General features: G+C 47.5%; 3 protein-coding genes and 4 non-coding genes across 20 annotated transcripts in view; 4 read left to right on the top strand and 3 right to left on the bottom strand.

Moving 5' to 3' along the window:
* Positions 1-2,080, top strand: part of LOC126570982 (uncharacterized) — a 43,524-nt gene extending 41,444 nt beyond the window's left edge. For all 12 annotated transcript variants that reach the window (XM_050229160.1, XM_050229155.1, XM_050229158.1 and 9 more), the window contains 2 exons: positions 1-193; positions 1,086-2,080. The exon at positions 1-193 is cut by the window's left edge. In XM_050229160.1, the coding sequence (XP_050085117.1) occupies positions 1-193; positions 1,086-1,309 (417 nt within the window). In that variant the 3' untranslated portion in view covers positions 1,310-2,080. The remainder of the gene's footprint in view (positions 194-1,085) is intronic.
* A 291-nt stretch (positions 2,081-2,371) lies between these two features.
* Positions 2,372-2,444, top strand: Trnam-cau (transfer RNA methionine (anticodon CAU)). The gene has a single exon. It is a non-coding gene; the product is annotated as a tRNA-Met (tRNA).
* A 411-nt stretch (positions 2,445-2,855) lies between these two features.
* On the bottom strand, positions 2,856-2,928 carry Trnam-cau (transfer RNA methionine (anticodon CAU)). Its single transcript has one exon. It is a non-coding gene; the product is annotated as a tRNA-Met (tRNA).
* Positions 2,929-4,059: 1,131 nt separating this feature from the next.
* LOC126581473 (uncharacterized) lies at positions 4,060-10,630 on the bottom strand. Its single transcript, XM_050245150.1, has 5 exons — positions 10,231-10,630; positions 7,640-8,113; positions 7,201-7,544; positions 6,955-7,107; positions 4,060-4,667 (listed from the first exon to the last, which is right to left on the bottom strand). The coding sequence occupies exons 1-5, from the start codon at positions 10,370-10,372 to the stop codon at positions 4,557-4,559; spliced, it is 1,224 nt and encodes a 407-aa protein (XP_050101107.1). The 5' UTR covers positions 10,373-10,630; the 3' UTR covers positions 4,060-4,556.
* Trnaw-cca (transfer RNA tryptophan (anticodon CCA)) lies at positions 5,831-5,902 on the top strand. Its single transcript has one exon. It is a non-coding gene; the product is annotated as a tRNA-Trp (tRNA).
* Positions 6,007-6,079, bottom strand: Trnam-cau (transfer RNA methionine (anticodon CAU)). Its single transcript has one exon. It is a non-coding gene; the product is annotated as a tRNA-Met (tRNA).
* Positions 10,631-14,717: 4,087 nt separating the features above from the next.
* Positions 14,718-25,000, top strand: part of LOC126581632 (uncharacterized) — a 13,576-nt gene continuing 3,293 nt past the window's right edge. The window contains exons 1-4 of one of the 3 annotated variants that reach the window (XM_050245433.1): positions 14,718-14,805; positions 15,688-15,998; positions 20,462-20,927; position 25,000. The exon at position 25,000 is cut by the window's right edge and continues 3,293 nt beyond it. In XM_050245433.1, coding sequence (XP_050101390.1) covers positions 20,747-20,927; position 25,000 — 182 coding nt within the window. In that variant the 5' untranslated portion in view covers positions 14,718-14,805; positions 15,688-15,998; positions 20,462-20,746. Of the gene's footprint in view, positions 14,806-14,852; positions 15,054-15,146; positions 15,457-15,687; positions 15,999-20,461; positions 20,928-24,999 lie in introns of those variants that run through there. The other 2 variants (XM_050245432.1, XM_050245434.1) reach the window with 2 other exon arrangements.

The following is a 25,000-nucleotide window of genomic DNA, read 5'->3' as shown; positions in this document are numbered from 1 at the left end:
CCCAGGCAACCGATCACACGTCGCGCGATCTTCGATGCGACCGGCGGTAACCTGTGCGATCCGATTTGGAACGTTTCGCTTCACATACCGCCCGGGGCGATTGCGCCCGGTGTTCAGCAGGAGATCTACTTCACCGTCACCGATCCGCGGCTGAGCGAAACCGTTGGCGGACCGCCACTGGACATGGAGAATGGTTGGTTCCCTCCACTCACCCCACCACCACCCCCCTTATGCTGTTTGCTTTCACCATGCCCTGTCTCTCTTTTACACAACCACACCCATAGCCACTTAGTACTAGAGCGTAGCTGGAATTAATCCAACTCACTTAGCCCCGATTCACTCGCCTGCGTGATCATTCGTCGTTCGGATGTTGTGTCCGGTTGTTTGCTTTGTGCTTTGTCGTCATCCTTTCGTTCTGCAGCACCCACGGGCGCACCCTACCTTTCTTATCCTGTGTGTTTTTTTTGCTTGATTGCAATGCATCCGCATCCGTTCGTTTGGTTCATATGTTGTGCCACTTTGAAGGACTTTTTTCAGTTTTTTTCGTTTTTTACTTTTTTATTGTTGTTTTTATTGTTTTGTTTCGCGTTTTCCTTCTCCTCTTATGTTATCCGTTTTTTGTTTGTCGTTATTATTTCTTTTCGTTTCGTTTGTTCCAACAAGCGTTTGGCTTTGTATGGACTTTTTTTATGTTTTCTTTGGTTTTTTTTTCTAAACTCTTGGTTTTACATCGTTGTGCGCGCGTGTGTGTTTGTGTGTTTGTCTGATTTTGTCTTTCTTTTTTTCTCTGTGCAATTTGTTTGCGTTTGTTTGGGTTACTAATTCTCCATTTAGCTGTACGACTGATGGCTTGCATGTGATTACACTTTGCATTTGATACTCGCTTCAACTTCACCCCCCGCATGCCAAACCAGATGCCACCGCACGTATTAACCACCTCTTCTTAAGCGTAGCGTAGTTCTAATGCATGCTGCACAGTCTTTGAGCTGAACCGGGGTTCTCTCCAGGGTTCTCCCTAGGGTGCTGTCACTGCCAACAGGAAGCTAACATTCGTTACGTTTGCTCTTTTGTACCCCACAAAACAGGTGAAACGATGCTCTCACCACTGGTCATGTGTGGTCCGCAGGGCACGGAGTTTCTGCAACCGGTTACCCTCAACATACCGCACTGTGCCGGGCGCACGGCCTCGCTCGGTCTCTCGCTGAAGGCGACCGACAGTGAGAAGAACCTGCGTACCGACTGGGAGGACATCGATCTACCCAGCAACACGGCCGCCCATACCGTCTCGGTCAAGGTGGATCACTTCTGAGGCAGATGATCCGTCCCCACACCCGCTTCCCCCCGGGCCGTCCGTCCAAACGTCTCTCCATTAGTGCCTTTTTGGCTTCCCCGCCTTTAGCCCGCCACCCACAAAGATCGAGTCCCACGAAAGGTTTAAATGAACGGACGCAGAGGCAGTAGCGTAGTCGGTGCAGGTGGATTGTGCATAAGGATCTACTTGCTATCAGCCATGCAAACGTGAACGTTAAGCACTACACCAGCAAGAACTAGGTTAGGGTATACCATAACTAGATTAGAGACTGTATAAGGGACTGTACATAGCGACGAAGCAAGACGGCTGGCGTGGAAAGGTGCTCATCATCGTTTCGATATAGTTCCACCATCGTTCCAGCTTAGGGAGTAGTTTAAGGCGTAAAACAGGTAGGATAGTTAGGGGTTAGCCTTGCCAGCAAAGCATCGGTGCGGATGTACGGGATGCACGGAACCCGGTGCGGCACCACGAACCGTTTATAGCTTATGTTAAAAGGTGTACGATACTCCGGATTTTAGCACACGTTAATTGAGTCGATAAGTTTCGCAAGGTTGCCATCAAGCCGTTTGTTTGTTTTCATACTTCCGTAACCGTCTGCACAACAGCTACCGAGCAACAACACTTTTTTGTGTCTTGAATGTGCATTTAGTGTAAACGCGAAGCTTTTACCCAACACACAGCATCGTATCTCGCATAAAACCGGAGCGAAAATACTTTGTATTGTATTTTTGTTTTATGAATTGAATAAAAATCAGAATCTTATTGTAACATTTCAGTTTGTTAATTCTGGAACAACGTCCGTAAGGAATTTCCATGTTACCTGGTAAGTGAAAGCGCAAAAAATTGCCCGCAAAAAAGGGTACCTCGCAGCATCCTTTGCTAAAGGATTGCTATGGATGCAAAAGAGTTGATGATTTCTTTGGTGTTTGCACCAATCACATATACTTTTTGGTGGGTGGAAAATAATACCATTCGGTACTGAAGCATCAGATAAAGTTGATAGATGGCCACTGTAATACTATTGGAATCTTGTGTTGTCTTTGACTCGCGGTCTGGCGTGCCTCGATAGCGCAGTCGGTAGCGCGTAAGTCTCATAATCTTAAGGTCGTGAGTTCGATCCTCACTCGGGGCAGGCGAAATCCTTTTTATGCTACATGCAATCCTTTTTATGTTGCTCCGCATCTACTTCTTAAATGTTTCCTGTAAAATATACAGCAAAAACATCTTAAAATATATAAAAAAGATGTTCATAAATCAACTTATCTCGTCGATTTATGTTTTTTGTGGCCAAAAACACATGTAATTGAATGTAATCGCATAATGTAATTGCAGGCACACAAATGTAATTGCAGTTGACGTATCGGTATAAACTTTTATGCGATTATGCCTGCCACACGAACTTTTTGGCATTATACTCTGAGTTTATACTAGAGTTTATGCTTCATGTATCCCCGGTTTTACCCTTTTGTGAGTGCAACATTTAAGAAGTAGATGCGAAGCGGCATAAAAAGGATTTTGCATGTAGCATAAAAAGGATTTCGCCTGCCCCGAGTGAGGATCGAACTCACGACCTTAAGATTATGAGACTTACGCGCTACCGACTGCGCTATCGAGGCACGCCAGGTCGAGCGTCAAAGACAACATAAGATGCCGATGGTATTACAGTGGGCATCTATCAACTTTATCTTATGCTTCAGTACCGAATGATATGAAAATCGAAGACCTTAAATTGATTATTTTAAAAATGATTTAATGTTTCCAGTATCGCATTCCACTCCTAAAGATATCGCATGTATTTTACATACCACCATAGACCATTCAGCTGAGCATACTGTTATACAACATTTGCTAGTATTTGCTGGTATTTGCTGGTGGAATTTATAATATATAAATAAGAAGAATATATAAATTGCATGTTACAGTGTGACAACAAAGTAGCATGTATTATTTTGAGGTTTATTTCAATCAACTTTCATGACTCAATCGTAATGTGCTACAAAAATTGATGATGATGAATTTACCATCCTGCTGCTAGTGCAAGCGGAAAATGGCTGTCAATTGTAGCTGCGTATCTTTAAATCCCTTCACAATCGATGCACTGCACTGGATGCACCGCTGGGAAACCGCTTGTGCAAATAGAGGTCTCCACCGATCGATTGGATACAACGTGGACAGGTCTGAGCACCACCAATCGATACCTTCGATCGGTCACTATTCTCGAACGGAAATCGAACCATCGGCTGCCAATATCGACTATTTGCATTTTATGACCAACCATCCCCCTTCGGTGAGCACGGTGCGCGAACAGGAATAAAAATATTTACCCCTACAAACACACGAAGATATGCCAACGTGTCCGTTGCTGTGCGGTGTATGCGTCAGCCAGTACGGTTCCTTGGTGCATCTCGGCATCAGTGAACGGGGGGCCATCTGGTTTTTTCGAAGCTATCGGATACACGACGATTAAGATATCTAATATTAGCCATTCGCGGAGCTCTCCATGGGACTGACGGAAGAGGCAGAAGCGTGCGGAAGAGAGTAGCCGGACTCGGACCTCGGCCTCCTCGGATCATTTTTCTTTTACTCGAGGAAAACATCCGCCTGATCGAATGTACAATTACAAATTTCTCGGATCTGTTCGGATGGCGCTAAGAAACTTATCCGGAGGATCGAATGTATCGGATGTTATAGTGGACGCCGTGAAGGTCGTCTCCCGGTCCCGCTTTGGTTTGGTATTTTTTTTTCTGAGGAAATCGTTTGACTTTATTCTGGAGTAGTTTGCTTAGCGGTTTGCACTAACCTAATGGCACAGCCATCTTAAAACCAAAAACAATCGAGGTCATGCAGTAGGAAGAAGCCACATACAGGGAGTAGAGTTGATGTATTTACAATTCGTTAACTATTGCTAACGTTAGCTAATGAAGTTGCACACGAACATATGGTCTCGTGATAAGCTTCTCTCCTTTGCTGGAACACCGAAGCAATTACCATCGCTATCGCATAAAGCATTCTTTCTATGCTTTATCTATATTTTCTCCCATGATTCTAGTGTTTGTCTTAAGTGGTTTTTGTGGTTCACATTCTCTTACCTTCACCTTCACCGTCGCTTTAATAGGATTCATTCGAAGATCGAATTGTCAGGATTCGAATGCTGGCTGACGCTCTCCGCTGGTGTCGCGATTCTACCGGGAAGTAATTCTCGCCTCGCCTGTGGGCCTGTCGCCGTCGACAATTGTGTTGTGCTTCACTTGATGCTCGTTTTCGTTTCCAGTGCCCAGACGTGCTGTGGCCACCCGGTTCGTCCTTTGATTTTACGTCCCTCGGCGCCAGTCACACCATTATTCGAGGAGAAACTCTGAGGGAAAAGCGGCGAAAAACAATTGTTCAACATTAGAAGAAGCGCGGATAAGCATGAGAAGAGAGGCCGCCACCGAAGGAGGAAAACCCCAGTAACAAAGATGATGGGAAAACTGTGGGCGAGTTGGTTTCTCAAACCCTTTTTCCTCTCCCATACTATCTTGAGTGGCATTTTCCCAGATCCAACATCCGCGATACCGCGATGCACTCGGTCGGTGCAGTCTTTTTTGAGGTAATCGGGAAAATGGGTTTCCACTTAAGAGATAGCCCAATCCAAGCAAGCTTCGTTCGACTACGTTGTCATAACATCAATCAAACTGCCTCCCATGGCCTACTGTATATTGAGCCGGCTTGACAAATTAACTTCTGGATCGCGTATCTCTTGATCTTTTCCGGCCAACCCATTAGCTGCACTCTGGACGGAATTCAAAATAATCCTAATTTGTTTTATGTACATCCATCGCTCGTTCTCAAGTGCAGCGGCATTATGCGTCAAGTGTCCACGGGGCTGCCCAAAACGCCTCTCGCTCTCTCGTGGGAAGCGCGTCGTGTGTGCGCCTGGTTCTGGAGACATCGAAGACGATGAGAAGTGCATTGAAGTGGATTTTCCTTCCGCTAACGTAACGCAATTCCATGGGCTCTCGTTCGGTTTGTGGCGAGAGTTCCTCTTCCGCAAGCAATCTCGCTTAATCTCACACACTATCGGGCCGGAAGGAAATGGAGGCAGTGAGATAAAACCGCGCGACATGTTGTCGGCGAGGTTTTTGATGTATTTCATCGTATAAATTCATATATATATATTTTTATAAATCTTGCTTCTGCAGTATGTTTACCCCGGTTTCCCTAACCAGTTGTTGGTCGGTTATTTATAACGATCAAATCAATCTCGGCTATTCTATCTGGTAATTAGGTAACGAAAAAACCTCCATGGAATGCGACTAATTGTGCTCGAGGAAGACAAACCGATGAAAGGGGGCGTTGTAGCGGAATTTGTGACCATTTTTCACTGCGAGGAGCGTGCGCAGTTCGTGCGTTCCAAAAAGGGGCGGTACGCGGTAAAACATAAAAAGGCAGCATAGGATGTTCCTTGTTTAAATATAGATAATCATCGAGAATGTAGCCGGAGTGAAATTGCAATGTGAACCTGCACCATCTCGAACAGACTCCGTGGCGCAACGGTAGCGCGTCTGACTCCAGATCAGAAGGTTGCGTGTTCAAATCACGTCGGGGTCATTCTTTTTGTTATTTGCAACACCCAATGAGCGAACACCCCCAACAAAATAGAGATGCAGTGGGAGTGGGTGGGTAGCATGTAGCCAAACAAAAAAAGAACTTACTGCCCCGAGTGAGGATCGAACTCACGACCTTAAGATTATGAGACTTACGCGCTACCGACTGCGCTATCGAGGCTATGCTGCACAAAGCATCCTCTAATACACATTCGTCCAGAAGATGTAAATCTCTTTTGTGCTCACATCCTTTCTACTCGGCGTGGTTCCCATCGTGGTGCGTATGACTACACCAATTACCAGCCACCAGCCTCCTTAATCGACATTCTATGTTTCATAATGAAGTTAGTGTGATGCAATCATATGATTCCGCGTCCGGTCCCCTCTTCCAATACCGGTTTTTTCGGTATTTTCCCACCACCATTCGAGCACGTGCGCAATCCACCCTTCAACACCTCGATTGGCAAACCCCTCGCAATGAACGAAGCTCCCTCCTTTCGCTTGCTAACGTCAACATTGCACTGTTTGCGGCCACGGATTGTTTTAGTCCCGATCCAACAAAACCACCACCAAACGGACGTTAATGTTTCAGCATCGCGAAGGGCCAAGGATAATCTAATTTCTTACTATTAGCACCACTTTGCGGTATTAAGTTGTTGCGCAATGAGACCGCGGAGCGCTCGGAAGAGAAAGAGAGAGAGAGAGCGCGTAATGTAATTAGATCTCGTTCCGCACCCCGTGATCCTGGTGCTGGTGGTCACTGAGGCGAAAAGCCAGACACCGCCCGGACACTAAAACTCGTGGTCGTTTGCTCCGGTCGCGGTCTTGCCGCCGAGAATCGTTTGCCCCGTTTGCCAGTGCCAAGCGAAAACCAGACACACTCCGCAGCACAATAAAGATAATGGTTGAATCAAGAACCATATTCCATTCCATTCCTTCTAAACCGCCGAGCCATTTGGTTCACGTTCGATTGTCGGAACGATGGATCAAACCCCGTCCCACCGGCCACAGCGCGTATTGGCCGCAGTGTCTATGACTACTGCTACTTTTACTTACTTGCAGCAGCGACTTTTGGGCCCTCCGTTCCGCGTTGATCTTGCGCGAAGACGGTACCAGCTCCGCTCGGAAGTCACACGATGGGTCCTGGTTTCCGTTTACGACCGCCAGCAGATGGGCAATGTAGGAGATGGCAAGGCGTAGCGTCTTGATCTGGAAGAACAGCGAGAGGGAGAGAGAGAAAGGGCGAGGAACGGCAATCAATCCGATTGGCTCTTTGGGAACTCTGGCATCGCTAGAATGTACCTTGGAGAGCTTGGTGTCATTCGGCACGTTGGGAATACGGTCTCGGAGTGAGGTGTAGGCCGAGTTGATGCTCTGCGTTCGACGCCGTTCCTTCTTGTTGGCCGTGTTGCGTCGCTTGACGACTCGTACGATCGGTACACCACTGCCCGGGACAGCTTCCACGGTCGAACTGAGCAGGACAGATGAAGACGATGACGCCGCTGATGAGGACGATGCCGATGATGAGGACGTGTGATGATCACTAGTGGTAGTTCCCGGTATTGATAGCGCCGTACCGCCACCGGAAGTGACGTGCATCGGGGTACCATTCCCACCACCGTAGTAGCCTTCATCGGGGATGTACGCTGCAACGGAAATCGAAACAGAAACAGGAATTAGAAAGGAGTGCACAAGGTTTCCACGACACTGGGACAAGGGTCATAGAAAAAGTGGTCATTACCGTTAACGTTCTTCTCGTAAACCATCGCACAATCGTACACCGGTGACGGTTGATGGTGGTGGTGGTGCTGATGTTGCTGATGCTGCTGCTGATGGTGATGAGAAGGATGCTGAGGATGCTGCTGGTCAGCATCAGCGTCTGGTGAGCGTAGACACGGATATCCACCGATCAGCGATGGCTGCTGTAGCTGGTGCCGTTGCTGGTGGCCGTACACCGACGAGGATACGGACGAAGAAGTGGACGGTGACGAGGACGAGGATGAGCAGGACGAGGGTGAAGGATCGCCACAGGACGGTGGCGGCGGGGCAAGGTGCGTTGCGGTGAGCAAGCGAATGGTACTGACCGCGGACGAGCTACGCTGATGGCCGGGATGCGCTGGACCGAGACTGGCGTCCGCCTGCTGCGATTCGTTCGTCGAGCTACAGGGTGACCCCCAGTAACCCTCTTCTTCCATGATCGTGATCACTTGTGTTCCTGTGAGGGAGAAAAAGGACCGTGAGCATTATTTGCTTGTGACGGAACTGCCAGACAATGTCTCACGAGATGGACGATTATCATAATAAATACAAGAGAAGGTGTGTTTTTTAATCGAGGCACTCCAGCAAGTGTACAGAAGAAAGAGCCAACAAGCGAGCTCTTGTGTTGGGCCATGTTGAAGGTGGCCAACTCCAAAAACGAAAGAAAAAAAGAGTGGACCAAATGGAGCGGGCCAGTGTTCGCGTTGGTTGATGATTTGTTTATCATTTTACTGATGCTGATACAACCTACAACCCATACGGGCCGGAGAAACCGGTGCGCGATCAACTCGATCTGGGGCCAGTACGTAAACAAGACGACGGCGCAGAGGCGACGACTACAGAGCTCATAAATCGAGCGATCCGCCACGAGCTGAACCTGTATCCTGTGATGCTGCCATGTTTACAGTTCCGTGGTCACGACGGTCTAGGGTCGACTGCTATTCCGACCGAGTAGACATCACAAAGAGCACAGCTCGAAGGGCAGACAACGAACGGTTCTCTTGGGAGTTGCCATCACCATTTGCCACACCCAACACATACCCAAAAGTGAACGCAGGATTGCATGCATGAGTAGCGAAAGGATTGATGACGATCCGCATGAAGTGGATCTCCAGGACTGCTTCCGGGTGCAGCTCTAATTTGTAGTCGTCATCCGATATTCTACTGGCTTCTGCTGACTGCATGTTACTGATACGATCGTTCCGATCTGTCACCGTTGTTATCACCTCGGTTGCGCGCTCCCTTTTCATTTTCAACCCATTTTTTCAGATGTCGGAACACGGCACTTTCGGAGCCCGTTTCTTTTTTGTTTATTTTGTGATTCTCCAATTCGGGGTAGTGGTCGCTTATTTAACGGTAGCTAGACGATCACTGTCGCTCTTCTTGGTGTCTGTATCTTGTTTTCCGGGCCATTTCCCGCTGGGAGGAAAATGTCACTTGAGATGTTTATCTTCGTCTCGATTGGAAACGGAAGATGCATCCTTTTTCGTTTCATTGCGGAAGTTAATTTGAAGTGTCCTCGGGAAAGTGTTAGTGATACGGTTGAGGAGAGTGTTTTCCAGTCGACGTTAGAACGCAATTGACTTGATTTCGTTGTAATAGAACGGTTATTTCGATTCGTTACGCAAAGAAGGAAAAAGATGTATCAAATGAAGTCGATTGAAAGCATAAGCACTGGCCAGGTGCTACAACATGTTCTAAGCCACCATTTTCCATTCGTTGCTTAGCCGTATCCGTAACATATCTTACACCTTTGGGCGGCATGTTTCTAACACAACACCCGACCGAATTGCCCAACGATTAGTCACTAGCGCAGGGCAATATTGGCGGGGCCGTTGGCCACGTTTCGGTCCTGTCACGTGCAGAAGCGAGGAGGTCTCGCTAACTGACGGCTTATTGATCGATCCGATCGGATCCGATTACCTAAGGAGTTGTAATCAAACTTATCATCGCACGGCCCTACAGTAAAGCATCCCGGAAGCATCCTCGGATGGGACGTAAACTGAACGTAAACCGTGAGATGAAATGCTGGCGAAAGCAAAGACCATGCGCACCCTCTTGCCCGGTGGGGCGCACCTTGCTCCAAACCGAGACCTTGGCTTATCGGGGGTGCCTTTTTGGGTGGCGCGTTTAATGAAGGTAATAATCTGGCTAAATTTAGAGTTGTACTGTCGCCGTTAGTTTGTTGGTTTTCGGTTTTACGTTCAGTTGCTTTTTTAGTTCCTCTCCTGTCCGTAAACATGGCCTACGAGGTTTAGGAAAACTCCAAAGACGATGTTGTTTGTGTTGTGGCTATCGAACGAGTTTTCGGAACTGGAGCAAACCGAACTGGAGTAGGTAAAGATGGTTTCGTTTCAGTAACTGGACGAAACAAATGCATAGATTTAATGAAATTTTATATTCCCAACTCAACGTTGATTTTGATAATATTCGGACATAAATAAATATACGGATTCTTTGATAATTATGATGACGCAATGTTATTTACTTCACACCATGTTATTTACTTTTTACTTAAAAGATTCATTAATATTTTATTTAAAAAAAAGATACCACCCCTCTCGAGGACCTTACCTGCATTCTGTGAATCGGCTGGATAGAGTTGTGTATAGTAATTCCCTCCATTGGCTTCGTAGTACGGATCAGGATCACAGACGGGCTGACACAGATCGCCATCCGAAGAACCGGACTCAAAGCTGGACATTTTGTTGTACATTTGGGCACCAAATTCCCAAAAAAACCCACGCACCAATTCTCAAATTTCCCTTTCAGCTCACTGATTTACTGCAGATTGATTTCACTCGATGGCTTAAACAATTTCACTTCACCTTCTATTGTAGTAAATTTAGCTAAAAACTTCCGATAAGTTGCACCTTTTTCCACGATTTTACCACTCTTGGTCTTCAAACACTTGTGGGTCTTGTGACTACGGTATCACGATCGAGACTGAAGGATTCTCGCACGCTCTAGGTTCAAGCTCTGGCACAAGACTATCTGCTGCTGCGGATGCTGCCGGGGATGCTGCGGCTCATCTCGCAGGGGACGACCAGGATTGGTCGCACGCACTTGACGCGCGCCACGGAAAACGAAAACCGCGTTCTTCACCCTCGCCGTCGGTTTCGTGATTCGGTTGCTGATGTTGGTGTTGCTGGTTGGGTTTGCTGCTGATGTTAGGGACTTTGCTTGAAAGATTCTCATGGAAAACAGGAATCGTTACTATCATTCTTCTGTTTTAAAGGAAAAATCATGGCGTTTACTACTACTTCAACTTAATAGATGAGTATACTACTTGCTGGCCCTTGGCCAGTTGTTTCAGAAGTGGTTCCTCGCTTCATAAAATCATTTGCCAGCCGATTTGTGATCGAATTCTTCCATTTCTAGGATATAAAACATCCTTAATTTAATTTAATTTCCCTTAATTAATCGAAAGAAGGCAGGTCTAGTGAAATAGTAAATATAAGAAAACGAACCAAAGAGATGCCAACATTCACTCGAAACCAGCATCCAAATCGTGTTGACCAATCAGCGACTAGCAATGGCCAGTTGCGATGTGATTGGCTGTTCCATTTGGTGAGAAAACTGTTCGAGAGCTCGAAAAATTCGGGCTGCCAAAAATCAAATTCAAAACGAATTTTTTCCGCTAACGGCCACGGCCGGGCCGAACATGTTTACGCTTTCTTTACGAATTCATGAACACCAACCATCCACCAGCCAGACCATCCATTGCCGCTCGTGCGATCGATCATTAATCAAAACCCGCAAAATCTGACCAGGCTGGCGGCACTTGAAGGCCAGTTATACTCTGGGAATGGTGGTTCTAAACACTCCACATTCTTACAGGGGATTTTTGTAGAAAGTAAGAACAGCAGACACAGGACAAACAGAGAGGCAGAGGGAACTTACTCAAAACTGAGGTGCAAACAACACAGCCACAGAAAGAGCACATGGCACACATGAAGGTGCATGGCCTCCCCACCTGGGAGATTCCTAGCTATCAACTATCGTGGTCCGCTTCTGCAGACACCGGAACGTTTCCCTGTAAGCCTCGCAGCGTGTTAAGTCATTGCAGATTTCGGGGCAGACAATAAAGCATCTTGCCTTTCTCCTCCAACCATAGTCACACAGATCGCGTACCGGACGCACATCTTAGCTCCCAGCACCTGCCGTAAGCTTTCAAATGCGGCTGCCCATCCTTGCGGTTGCGTGTGCTGAAACCAGAGAGCTGGTGCCCAAGACCCGCAGAGCATCGTTTCAATCCGGCGGAAACATGGCATTTTAAACATTCATCAGTGCACAACTCAAACAATACGGACGCAATTGCAATTGCAAATTGTATTATTACAAAACATTAACTGTTTGCCGAACTACCCCGCCGCCTACCTTAAGAAACTACTTACTGTTACTTAACGTCTATTTTATCAACCGAACATGTGGGTTTCATTTCAATTTCTTTGGTCTCTCATAAGCGAATAGCTCAAGCAATACATTTTTACAGGTTTTTTTTTATTGTAGTTGATTATAGATCTTAGTATCAAGAACATTTTGTAACTGAAAAGAACTATATATCCGATATTGATATTGACTAATGACTAATTTATGGGGTAATTTCTGCCAAAAAAGGCTCAGTTTTGACAGAAGACTTTTTGTGTCGTATCCTTCCCCTTCACTTTTTATGTGTATGGGATATTAAACTACAACTTTGGAAGAATATTTAGTTCTTTTTGGGAAAGATTTATTGAAAATAAGTACAGTGATAGTCTTTCATTTAGTCGCTAGTATGATAATCACGCAACGTTTTGATTCAAATGCCTTTTTTATTAATAACCAATTCGTTAGATTAGAAGCACAATTTATCACGAATATTTTAAGCTTCATACTTGCATATTTGCATAACACTCTTGTTCATAAATACATGTATAGAAACTATTCACCTATTACCACAAGTTAGTTAGTTGGCATGTTAGTACCATTATGTTAGTTAAGTAATTCAAAAAGACTAAGCTCGGCCTCTGGAGATTGTTAGATTAAAATTGACAAAAAAAAAACCACCAAATCTTATCGGACAAAAAAAAAACAAATAATCAACGTTAAGGATTCTGTAGTTTCACAATAAGGCATTCCCAATAATAATTTGTTTAGAAATAATTTTAAAAAGTCTTTTGGAAATTGATATGATCCCAAGAACGCTGCACTCCACTTGAGGGTGTACCATGGCGAACGCTTTTCATTTGTGTATCTCAAGTGGAAAAATCAGGAAAAGGATTCAAATGGACCTGTCGCTTCACAGTCTCGACGCTATTCGGAGTCATTTCTTTGACGACAAATTGACATTGATACTTGAGAAAGGCGGTTTGCTCGTTCCCTTGGCACGGTCATACACAAAGGTCATAAAACAAACGCTACAACTTCCCGATTTGTGACTGGGATGGCAAAGCAGAAAGGACCTCCTGTCTGGTAGTCGGTCCTCTGGGTCACAAGTGTTGCCGCCTTGGTGGCCATGAACCTTCAACATGATGCTGCCGTAAAGAAAATTCGTGTAAACAAGGGTTCGGACAGGAGGAAAGGCGAAACCGCGGCGATCTCTTCAAGTGTCGCGGTTGCTTTGTTTGCGTTGGGATTTCCACCGCGATCCATTCGCTTGGCGACAATCGCTCGGAGCTCATAAGGTAATAATCTTTGGAGTCTCCGTTTTTGTTTTGGCTTCGGACTCCGAAAAAGAGACAAACGGTGAAAGGATTTTCCTCAGAATGCTGGGAAGCACAAGCATAAATTGTGCCGGCCACAGGAGAGAACGGGGGGGTCGATCGTAAATTTTCCTCACGCACACGGATGTCCCAGCGCCACGAAAACGCGCCACGAATTTTTTTTCCCTTTTCAAGTGCTTATGAGCTAACATGCAGGGGATGGTCCAGGACATTGGACATAGAGACGTGCCAGCACACATTGCATCGGTGTGACGAGAAGTTCAAGCACATAATTTACAATGTGTAAATCTTTCGCATGTGTAGATGCTCCTAGAATCTTGAGGAAAGGAACCGTTTCTTTTCGGAAAAAAGGAAACGTTTCTTTTCTCTTTTCCATTGAAATGTAGGTCCAAATCCAAAGGCAACCTTCGAAAATAATATTTTTCTTTTGTTTTCTGTCCTCAACATGCGCTTCAATTCAATTGCATCGAAAGGAAACTATTAAAATGAAAAGAATAGATATTTCTTTGATTTAGATCTTTAAATTGGAGCCGTGAAATATTAGTAACTGTGTTGAATAATTTAGTTTCTTATTACAGCTTGATTAATTGAAGCTCATGGCAATTCTTTATTACTAATTCAGTTCAATTGCATCAATGACCGATTTCTTGTTTATTCGTTGTTTATCCTTGTATCAAGCTTGCAAATATAAAAAATCTTCCAGTGTTCATGAAAAAACTAATTTCCCAGCGAAAGTAGCTCAAGCTTGAAGATATTTTTTAAAAACCCTTAATTTCTTTTACTTTGAAATAATCCTCAAACATTTTAATCAAACAAATTGCAACAAAATTACCCTCTTGGTCTAGTATAAAAACATTCCGATCCCATCACTGCTTCTTCCAATAGAAGACAAGAAATATAGAAAACAGAAAAAGCAGCACAGAAAAACGCTGTTATTTGTGAAAAATTAAATTATTGTACACACAATTTTGATGCCGCGCGCATGCAACGGCATCAACCCTTTTGCTGAAGTTGTCACGCTGGTGCTACACTATGTTTCATAATGATAGCCTCACCCTGTTTTTTCGATTTCGCGCTCGAATAAAGCGCCCCAAAAATAATTAAAAATACTACAGCGAGTGCGTGGCGATCCTTGCGCACTGCAACAGTTTTCATGCTCGCTTTAAGCATGCCATCCCGCATTTCCAGGCAATTAATAGTAAAGGAGGAGTTACTGATTATAAATAAAATAACATTGACATCCTAACGAACTGTTTTCCATCTTGATTTAATTTTTTTGTAGGGTGAGGCTATCATTATGAAACACAGTGTATCTCTCTTCTGGGAAAAATGAACAAGAATCGCGCAAACGCACCGCGATTGTGACCAAGCGCCTCCGCCGTGAAGGCGGTCACGCGTTCATTTTCGATCCGACTCTCGCCCATCGCGGGTCGTCGTCGTCGTTGTACGTTGCCTTTCTTTTGTTACTGATCATACTTTCGCGATATAAAAACTCGTGTTTATTGGGTGTTGGTTATGCGTGTGGTGCTAATTCGGGCTAATAGTTATACTAGTGAAAGACCGTTCCCGAGGCCGTGCTGGAAGTCTCTGGAGGACCTTCAGCATTAGTAATCATAAGTGAAGAGGCGGCAGCGGCCCTCGAGTGTGTGTTTACAAGACGCCGAGAACGTCCGATGCATTTCCCCGCTGCTGGTTAGCAACTGTGGCCTATTTGTGACCTACTTGCCGTTTTTGAATTCTCTGTCCGCCCGCGCCCGCCAGCAACCTGGTCCACTTCTAGTCGCGCCCTTTGTGCTTGGATTCGCGGCGCGTTCGGCGTCTCTGTGGATTGAGAGGATTGAGTTATGGTCGCGATTGTCGCGCAAAATGCAACAATGAAAAGGTGCACCACTCGCGCACCACGGGGACTACTGCTAGTGTCCCATCGCAAGCCATGGGTGTGTTTGTGTAGTAGCCGAAAAGTCAATGTCAATGACGCGCACAAAATGCGACCATGGGGATCGCTGGCGGTGGGACGAAAAAGGTGACGCGTTGGAGGTGGCTGATATGTTTGTCGCCGCGAATCATCACCAGCTGATCGGGGAGCTTGACAAAGGTGACCCTCCCCACGTTCGCTCTTCGCTGCGGTGGTGTTCCGCTAATCGGATTCTCATCACGTTTCGAACAAGGCGTTAATGTTTACGGACAAACAGATCAAGTGTGTGTGGTTTTTGGTGTGTTCTAAACGTGATCGAAAAGTTTTGTTCCGAAAACGCAAAAACAAAAAATCACTCTCTTTCTCTTAGTGTCCCCTGTTTTAATCTTGCTTGCTTCCCTCTTGTTCTAGTTGGTTTTCCGTTTTTCTTTGAGTTAGTGTTTAGCGATTGGTGCCAGTGTGTGCAATAATTCCGGGCACCGCGAGAAACAGCGGAGCTGAGTGTTCAAGGCGGATGACGTTCGTGGCACGGTGGTCCGAAATCGTGCGGTCCGGCGTGCGGCGAGCTGCCCATCCTAGCGCTTTCAGCAGCGAAAAGAGGACACTGAAAAGTGGGCTTTGCATAGGAATGGTGCAGTAGCAGAAGGTGACCACAAAAACACACCAAAACCAAACCAAAGCGGTCGAAAAGCCGCATCTGTTTCATTGGCTGTGTGATTCCGGTAAGTTCTAGCGTTCCGTCCCGGGTTTAATGGTGTGCAACGGGATGGTTATGGATGTTCAAGACATGCGTTATGCTTATGGCACATGAACAAGATGTGGGAGAAGGATGCGAGAGGATGCGAACGCGACGAGCGAGCGAGCGAGCGACCGCTAGAGCCTAGTTCCGGTTGAACTCATGCTGCGGCACTCTAGGTCAAGGTGAAACCGGCCGGTACTGTTGCGCCGTTGCGGTTATGCTGTATCGATTTTCATCTTCTCCATTTTGGTTATGTGTGTGCTATGTAATCGTATTCAATTGCACATTGTAGAGCACCCTCCCGATGTCACTTGTCTCACAGAAAAGCTTACATTTGCTCACGAGTGGCCACTGAGCTGTATGTGATGGGGATTTGTGATGTAGCTACAACAGTCGGTAACCGGCCTTATCGTTCCGGAAACAGAGCCCGCATGGTACAGCTGCTGCTGCTGCTGCATTCCGGAGCGAACAACTTTGTTCAAGCGAGCATGTTTGCTCGCCAGATTACTCCAGTTTGTCTCTCGAGGCAATAACGCGACGTGGAGACGACAAGTACCGATGATCACAATCCATTCCGCAAACACAGTAGACAAGCAATCAGTCAGTTCCGGATGGAATGGGAATGTTGATGTCGTTTGGATTGTACCCCAGTGTCCTTGGTGACTATTGAGTCGATCTCGATAATATCGGAAGCTGTAGGTAGCATCCACCATGGCCATCGGCCTAATGTCGTTGGCATTCGATCGCCATCTAGAGGACTGTCTCGCAAATCGGTCCGTCTCGGGCAGGCCTTTGTCTGGCGGCCGTCGCTGACAAGCTAGCTTAGAGTTCAATCGATCGGAATCCGGAAACCAGGAAACTCGCTCCACATCGCAGCCATTACAAACGGCGCTGGCCGACGAAACTGTCCTCCAACAAAGCTCAGGGACAGCCCACCTTCGTTCTATGCTGCGGGTTAGTGATTGCTACGCACCGATGGAGGTTGATGAGTCAATTTGAGGGAGGCGACATCGAGGTCGATGACAAGCCCACCACTACCAACAATCAAGCGAGCGAGTGATCGACCGCGCGATCGTGATATCGCGGAAGGTGATCGTTTCGCTTGGTTAACGCCGGAATATACAAACTGCCTTCGCGGTGCTAATGTCGGCTAGGGCGCGCTACGGCGGTCGGTGGAATTTTCCAAAACGCTCATCGCTCACTTGGTACATTGGCAGTGGTTCCTTTATGTGGCATCACGCCAAGCGCCATACACGCTTTCGGACGCTGTAGAACGAGGAAGACAAAGTCGGTAACCGAGTCGGAGAAGAGGAAGATCATAAAATGAAATCGTAAAATGGGGCCAGATAGTAGAAGAACATTAAATAATCTTATGCACTTCCGCGCCTTCGTGAAGTGGTTGAACAATGGCTTTGTTGTGCCGAAAGGAGGCGACCCAGGTGGCCAAAAGGTCAAGCAGTGGGTCCAAGGATTGTTGGCAAACAGTGTTTCCACAGCATCCACTACAACGCTGCAATGTTGACCGTTGGCACGCGTTTGTCCTTTCAAAACTCCGGTGTGACGTTCTCCAGAGACATGCAATCACCAGGCAATGACCGGGAAATCATGCCGATATTGAGTACAGCAGCGAACCATCATAAGGCATACACTATAATGACCATAAAGCCCTGGTTGGGGCTGGTGCTGGTGCGACTGCTGTGCTGTGGACCACACCACGTGGTCAGCAACGTTGTCGATCGTGCGATGATTGTGCAACTCACTGACACGGCGCTGGCGGTGGCCGTTTGCGTAATTATAATTGTGTTGCCGCGTTACCGCGTTGTTTACTGGACACAACCGCGCGGAGCTGAGTGAGAGGATGGCGAGCATAAGCTATCGCAGGGGGCTCGTCATTAGCGAGGACACAAAACCGGTTGTTAAGGGGGAAGGCAGTGTACTCTCAATCTACACCGGTGATAATGAGGATACGAGCTGCAACTGATGACTGACAACCGCTACATCATAATGGCTCTCTGATGAATGCTGTGTAAAATGTGGCCTTCATTGTACGTTGCTCTGATAAGCTGGCATCAACAAAGAAGTACCAGTCTTTTGCGAAACAATGGCACATTGCTGTCTATTTGGCGGATCCTTTCGCGATAAAACATTGAATGAACACGAGATAGACCGAGCCGTGAGGGGGACAGGGGTATTGAAAATGCAAAATCATTTCTAATGCGAGAAACGGAGTAAAAGAGCTCTAATCAATCGTCCTTCGAACGGGACAAATTGCGCACCGTTCCTTTTCGTTTCTTGATTTAATCTTGGCGTGATCACTTTTTGCAACGTATTCGCGCCAGCGCATTTCCACTGCCAGTCATCTGACCGGTTGGGAGGAGGATACTGGCAATTAGTCTGAAGCGTGAGTACACCCACGATCCGGTGGGTGGACATCTCCATAAGTCACCGACCGCATCGCGGGAAAAAATAAAACGGTGCATTCGGTTTGGCGCGCATTCAAGAAAACTAATTTCCCACGGCGACCTTCACTCGGTGCTCTCACGGGGTTCTTTAATTTGAAAAACCAAATAGATAATTGATTGCGATGGCAGGAAAACATGCTTTATCGAATGCATTTTGCATGAGTCACAATTACGGGCATCGAGGAACATGTGTGCAAAGGTGCATCTGCAGCTGCGAGAACGGAAAATCGAATAAATCGACCCACAACGGGTTGGAAACAAAGAACCGCATTCAGTATGCGTTGGAGCGAACCCGTGGGGGGGGGGGGGGGGGGGAGGTGGAGTGAAAGGGAACTAGTGCAACGGGGTTTCATAAATTATGCGCCACCACTGGACCGAAGTGAACTGTTTGCCGAAAAACCATATGATTCGGATCGATAGTCTGCTGCTGCGGCGGTTCAAATGTTTTTACCTTTCGAGCTCCAACCGAGTTCAATGACTCGAGGCACATCACAGTTTGCTCATCGATTTATGCTCGTCAACGTTGCTAGTTTACCTTCGCGGTTTGGTTGACACGCTCGTTGCCTACGACGTGGTGCACGAGGGGTGGAAGGCCGGGGACCGTCTGCCTCCGACCAGCAACAACAACAACAACCGTCATTCCATGGCCGTCGTCGTCGTCGTCGTCAGCGTTGAATGTAATCCGAGACACGCGAGACATTCGTTTGTGGATCGGCGACTTCTCGTTGACGTCACCGAGCAACGGGGTGCAAGGGTGCAAGGGTGCAAGGAGGCTTGTTGTTCCGTGGCCGACTGTCAGCACATCTTTCTTGTTCCGCTGGAACGAAAACAAAAAAACAGAAGGAAAAGGGGAAACTCCTTTTTTCGGCATTGGTGAAAATGCGCCACGATAAGGCGGTGACGGTTTTTACTTCGTCAACATTCGTTATCAATGGCGCAGTTTGTACGCCTAGTACGCCGTGGCCGTTACGCTTCCCGCCAAATTCACTTGAATGGCGCCTCGGTGTTGACCCACTTTTTAACCGCGCCCGGAAAGAGGGAGCCCTCGTTCTCCTCTTCCTCTCGCTACTCGTCCAGATGATTACACGGCCCATTGAAGCTGCACGCGTACGCGTAACACATAATCATTATCATTGCTGAGGCGCTGACCACTTGGCTGACATTTTTGGCAAACAACTGGAAGGTAGGGGCGTTGATAAGATGGCAGAGAGTGGAATGAAATGGAATGTAGCGACGTCAAGGTCACCAACACCATTATCAGGCTGGAAGCTTGATCTCTTCGCAAACAGAGCTCGTGATCCGGTTCGCGCGGAACAACAATGTCTCGAGACGTACACCTGACGAAGCGGGCGCATGTAATGCGACTCCCGGTGAATTCCGTGAAGTTGTTGTTGTGTTGCAACAATCTCGAGACTACCGTTCGAAGCTGAAGATCCCCGATCACCGATTCCCAGCGAACCGAACCGAGTTGAGCGAACCTTGCTGCTGCTGCTGTGCCGCGCCCCGTCACCTTGGTCGTTGGTCCATTAATTTTAGATATCACAGCGAGGACCGGAGACGCTGCGCGGGGGGGGGGGGGGGGGCTGATTACATGTTTCCGGTTGCGCTCCCAATGGTAGTGGTGGCAACCTTCCGTCTCTTCGAATGTAATGTGGTGTGAAGCATCGTGAGAGTTCACTTGGATCGTTGCCAAGCCATTGCTGGGGACAGTCACGGTGACAGAGACACAGTCCGTGACAGTGAACCGGTTAGTGTTCCGGAGCCGAAGGTCGGTTCGTCAGGGAGTTCAGGGTTGGGCTATCAGCCGCGTTCAATGTCACATCCATCCAGCATATGCCTCATTGCCTGGGCAACAGGCTACTATGTTCATTGGAGATCATTTCAAACATTCCTTCCGACATCGGATTGAAGGTCTTTTTCCTCCTCGTTTTATGTCTGCGCTCACGGACAACCATCTTTCTGTTCCAAATCCATCTCACTGCAGAGAAAGTGCGGCCAACCATTACCGAACGGAACCAAACGAGCGACCAGCGGAATCAGGGGGACACTGGCGACGGTATAGCAGTCGCGGCACGTCGGCACCGGATGGAACCAGCGTTGTCCCGTCGTTCGACCAACTGCTGGGTTCTGTTGAGAAGCCGAGGCACCCGAGCTGGAACAGTGGCCAGCGAAGGAGGGAATCGCCATCATTGACAACGCCTAACGTGCCCGTTCGCTTGGACGCTAGTAGAAGGCGGCAGCACCGGCACCGGCTGGACCGGAGGGTACGATGGGTGAGGAAAGCGTGGAGCGGAGCGAAGGCACCCAGCGCCTTCAGACGCACGTGGCCGACTACAGTCCGGTGCGGCAGGAACATCAAGGATCTCCAGCGCCACCGCCCGATGACGGCGATGCGGACGGCGCTGGTGACGCACAGGACGAGGTCGTCCGGGTGATCCCGAAAGGGCGCGGTAAGTTGATAAAAAGAGAAGCAGGAGTATGAGATGAAATCATTTGCATAATTACGTCGAGCAACAGCCCCAGTGTCCGGCTGTTGGAGGATATGGAAATAGAATCAGCTTCCTTGCCGTTGTCCTTGCTGGTGTTGGTGTTGTTGTTGTTGTTGCGAAACGATATGTCGCGGAGTGCTGGAGCATGGCGAGCGAGTGTTTCATATCATTTGCTTGTTGGCACTTTATGTGGCTACTGACGAATTGATTACTCATTTGCTATGGTAAACGAACGCAGTAGACACTGCTGGATGCCATTATGGTTGCTATGGGCGGCTTTATATGAAGCCCGGTTGATGGATTCAAACTTAGAGGACTTCTTGTACCCAGTCCCGATGGTGGTACTTGCTTTTCTCGACTTCACTTCCACGAATGTCTTATCTACAACGATCTGTCGTTCAACAAGAGTTCCAAGAACTCTTCACCGCACAACAATCCCTCCTACGCCATCGAAAGGACACCGACCAGCTATGACTCATGAAGAGCATAGAAACAAGCACAATGCCCTACACTGTCAATGGCACGAAACAGCATCAGCATCAACCTACGTATCGTATGCGCACTTCCAAGAAGCGGAGAGGAAACCATCAAATAGCGCACACGCTTGTTGCGTGTATGGCGGCAGAAAAAAAAAACCCCGCATTGATGTTATCATTCCATCCCGCCCATCCGTCCTTGTGCCAATGTGGTTCTGCGATACGCAATTCAACTAGTGCCCATAATGGGCGCTGCTCAAGTTGTCGCCAAGTCGTTGTTGGCGACGGAAGAAATGATTCGCGTACCGTCCCGTCGTGTGCCGCTTACTGATTAGGGTCAATTGAGTTGTTGCTGATCGCTGATGCTGCCGGTGACTGATGGCGGCAAATTTGGGAGGAACACTTCGCCCTTCGCCAACAAGTGAGCGAGCAAGGCAATGCCGTTGATCTCTTCTTCGCCGAAGTACGTATGAAGTGGTTCGAAAGAATCATCTTTAAAGTGATGAATGACGATGGTGATGCTGCTGTTGCTGGAAAATGATGAATCTGTTTTTGTGTTTGCTAGTAGCTCGTGCGTAGTTAGCGTACGCGTGGCTCACCGTTGGGGGTATTTCCTGGTTTCCCTGTGCGGCATAAAACAAGGCACGGACGTCTGTAGGCTTCACGCGAACGATGCAAAACGCCTCGAAAACATGTTTACATGCTGCGCCAAATAATATAACGCAAATGGGTTTTGATTAGTCACGATTGAATAGACTTTCATCGCTTGATGCTCTAGTTCTAGGGCGTCTCGCGTACGCGTCAGTATCTTAACGAAGTGATTACATGGACCCACGCACTTATGCTACGCAGTTATGGTCCTGGATGCTGGCAAAGTAGAGTCAACATTCGAGTGATTAATACGCAGACCATTCGACGATTAATTTTCAGTTTTCGAGCGCTCGAAATGCCGTAGCTAGCTTTTTTATTGGATTAATATAATTCAAGCGTGGTGCTATGTACTAGGTACATGGAGGAAGCCACTGTGTTGTAAAGAAATCAATCGAGAATCATTTTTCACTTCTCCACTACGACCCGATAGGAAGCGAAGGTTGCAGCAGAAACCGCCACTCTCGGGTCACGACGCAAACCGTGTCGATCCTATTAATAAACCCCTGGTCCACCTAACCCTCTTAACCCACATTTCTTGACCGCACGTTGGAAATGTGTTACGAAAAGAAAAGAGGCAAAACGAGCAACCCGCTTTTTTGCGGATCGCGGCCACGACAAAGGAATCAATACGATCCGTATGGCCCTGCAGGCCGGGGGACAGACAAGCAGAACGGCGACAAATTGCGAAAACTTCAAGGAGGCGATCGCAAGTGCTTTCCAATGTATGGCCAGACCATTGTTTGCATTAGCTTCTCGTTAGTTCGGCGTGAATTGGTGTCCCGGGTGTATGGAAGTGGATCTTTCGGTCAGTGATATGGGCGATAACCTTGAACATGGCCGAGAAGATACCTCGAGCTTGTGGCGAGATAAAAAACGAATTGATAACCAGGGCCACTGTGGGATTGGTGGAATTGCTGGCAGATAACGGTCGTCGTCGGTCGCCAAGTGGGCGCGCAATTGAGAGTAATTATTGGCTTGGACTGATAGAGTTAGATAGCCGGGGTGCGTTGGTGGCCACGCTCTGCATGCTGGCATACATGCATGCAATTGCGTTTTGTAATGAAACAAAAGGGTAGTCAGGTACGGACTTCCAGGACCTAACTTCAAGGTGAAGCAAAGTGCTGCCTGGAATAGACCGTTGGTTTCAAGTTCCCGCGCCTAACCGTGAGGATGTGCAAACAGGGTTGTCGAAATGCGAGATAAGCAGCGAGTGTGGTTCGTGCAAGTTTATTTTCATTTTGCATCGACCGATGCATCCGTGGTAATCCCCACGTGCCGCGTAGTAGTGCGCGAGATGCAGTGAGTGTTCTTAGAAAGAAGGGGGGGAATGTCGAATGGAAAATTTTAATGATCGTTAGATCGGCTGCAATGCCGTCGCTCGTCGCTCACCACCGCGAAACCACTCGTGGCCGGCGCATCTCTACTTTCCGGCTAATGATGGACCCACACTTGTGTTCGCGGTGGCGATGATTGCCGAGTCCGTCTGCGATGTGGGGTTGTCGACCTTGACATGAAGGTAGCTTTAACTAGTGTGTGTAGGAATTAGAGTGACTTTCATCTTTAGTTACAATCTCGAGAGCAGAATCCTTTCTTTCGGCCTGTGATGCATTACCTAACGTTGTTCGCTTGCCAGCGTCACCAGAAGCGCACCGAGCGACTGTGGCGTTGAAAGCGATTTCCGTTTCGTTGGTCACCCATATTGGCCGTGTTTCCGGTGTTCTGCTATTCCTGGATGAATCAGTTCGCAAACGGTCAGGGGGTTCGAAAGGTTCGCCAACGAAACGAAACAATCGCCTTTGACTTTGACGGTCTATTTCAGGAGCTACCAGCCTGCTTTGGTCCGTTGACCAACGTTGGGACGTTCGGCGTTCGCGCTAGTGTGTCAGGCCCCCCCTTTAGTCACGGTACGTCGGATGAGCAACGGTATATTAGCGGCCAAGGTTTGCCACAAAACGTCCCGTTCCCTTGTAGTTCATTCTTGGACGGGCTTGAACGGTGGAAGGTCAAGGTCTGCGTGTTCAAAGTGCAGAAGGCTCGAAAACCTGGCCTCGAGGCAAATGGTTTCCTTTCAATGCAGCTACACAGTAAGGCTGCGAGGCAAGGTCACGCAGCATGGAGACAGTTATATCTGGTCGACAGAATCTACTTTTAACGATGCTCTTCACCTGTACCAACAGACACAGCAGGCAGCCATCAGCACTCTAGCGTCAATGTGATGAATGTGTCAGCATGTGCGTGTTATCTGGCACGAGATCTGCCATACAGACTGGCGGGGTTGTCGCGTTGACGGCAATACGGTGTGAATGCACCCAGCCTGTCCGCGTGGCCTACGTCATAGCGTACTGACGACTCCGGATTGACGGGCATGCGCGAAGCCTTTGTTTTCGTTCGCACACAACGCCGGTAAGGCCCTCGGCGAGAACCGGTGATTGCCGTTCTTTGAAAAACCAGAAGAAGCAAATCCTGCCGCACATGTCAATGTCTGTGCATAAATGGTTTTGAAATGTTTAAACTGCGAATGGTTGGTACAGATGATGAGGATCTAAGGTGCTTCTTTTGAATCGGAAGCAAGTTTCATTTGTGTTTTTTTGTGCTCTTTGCCATCTGCAATGGTGATTTTGAATACATCAGGTCACATTAAAGCTGGCGATTAGTCTTTGCCGGGTAGAGAAAGGAGTTAACGTGTTTTAGCACAAATTATAACCGCGTCATTCAGCCTGTCGAGATTCACGTTTGAAATAAATTGAACTATGCAGCCGCCTATTCGTTTCACGTTAGGTTATGCTTATGAAAATGGTGGTGGATGTGATTGTTTTTTACAATCAATCCGATATTTCACTTCAAATGTACAAAAAATCCTTTTATATGGCCTCTTCACTTATGTTTCTCATTCTTCTCTCTTGTAGA

The sequence above is a fragment of the Anopheles aquasalis genome, chromosome 2 (assembly GCF_943734665.1).
Source record: "Anopheles aquasalis chromosome 2, idAnoAquaMG_Q_19, whole genome shotgun sequence".
In the NCBI taxonomy this organism is placed as follows: Eukaryota; Metazoa; Arthropoda; class Insecta; order Diptera; family Culicidae; genus Anopheles; species Anopheles aquasalis.
Note: the sequence above shows the minus strand (reverse complement) of the source record. Positions and strands in the feature narration are given on the sequence as shown.

What these genes read in the sequence shown, in the direction of transcription:
- LOC126581473 (XM_050245150.1), bottom strand. Translation starts at nt 10,372, where the DNA reads ATGTACAACAAAATGTCCAGCTTTGAGTCCGGTTCTTCGGATGGCGAT. An exon ending in ATGACACCAAGCTCTCCAAG is followed by an intron (nt 7,108 to 7,200) that starts GTACATTCTAGC and finishes CTGTTCTTCCAG; the next exon opens with ATCAAGACGCTACGCCTTGC. An exon ending in CCCAAAAGTCGCTGCTGCAA is followed by an intron (nt 4,668 to 6,954) that starts GTAAGTAAAAGT and finishes CTTTTCCCTCAG; the next exon opens with AGTTTCTCCTCGAATAATGG.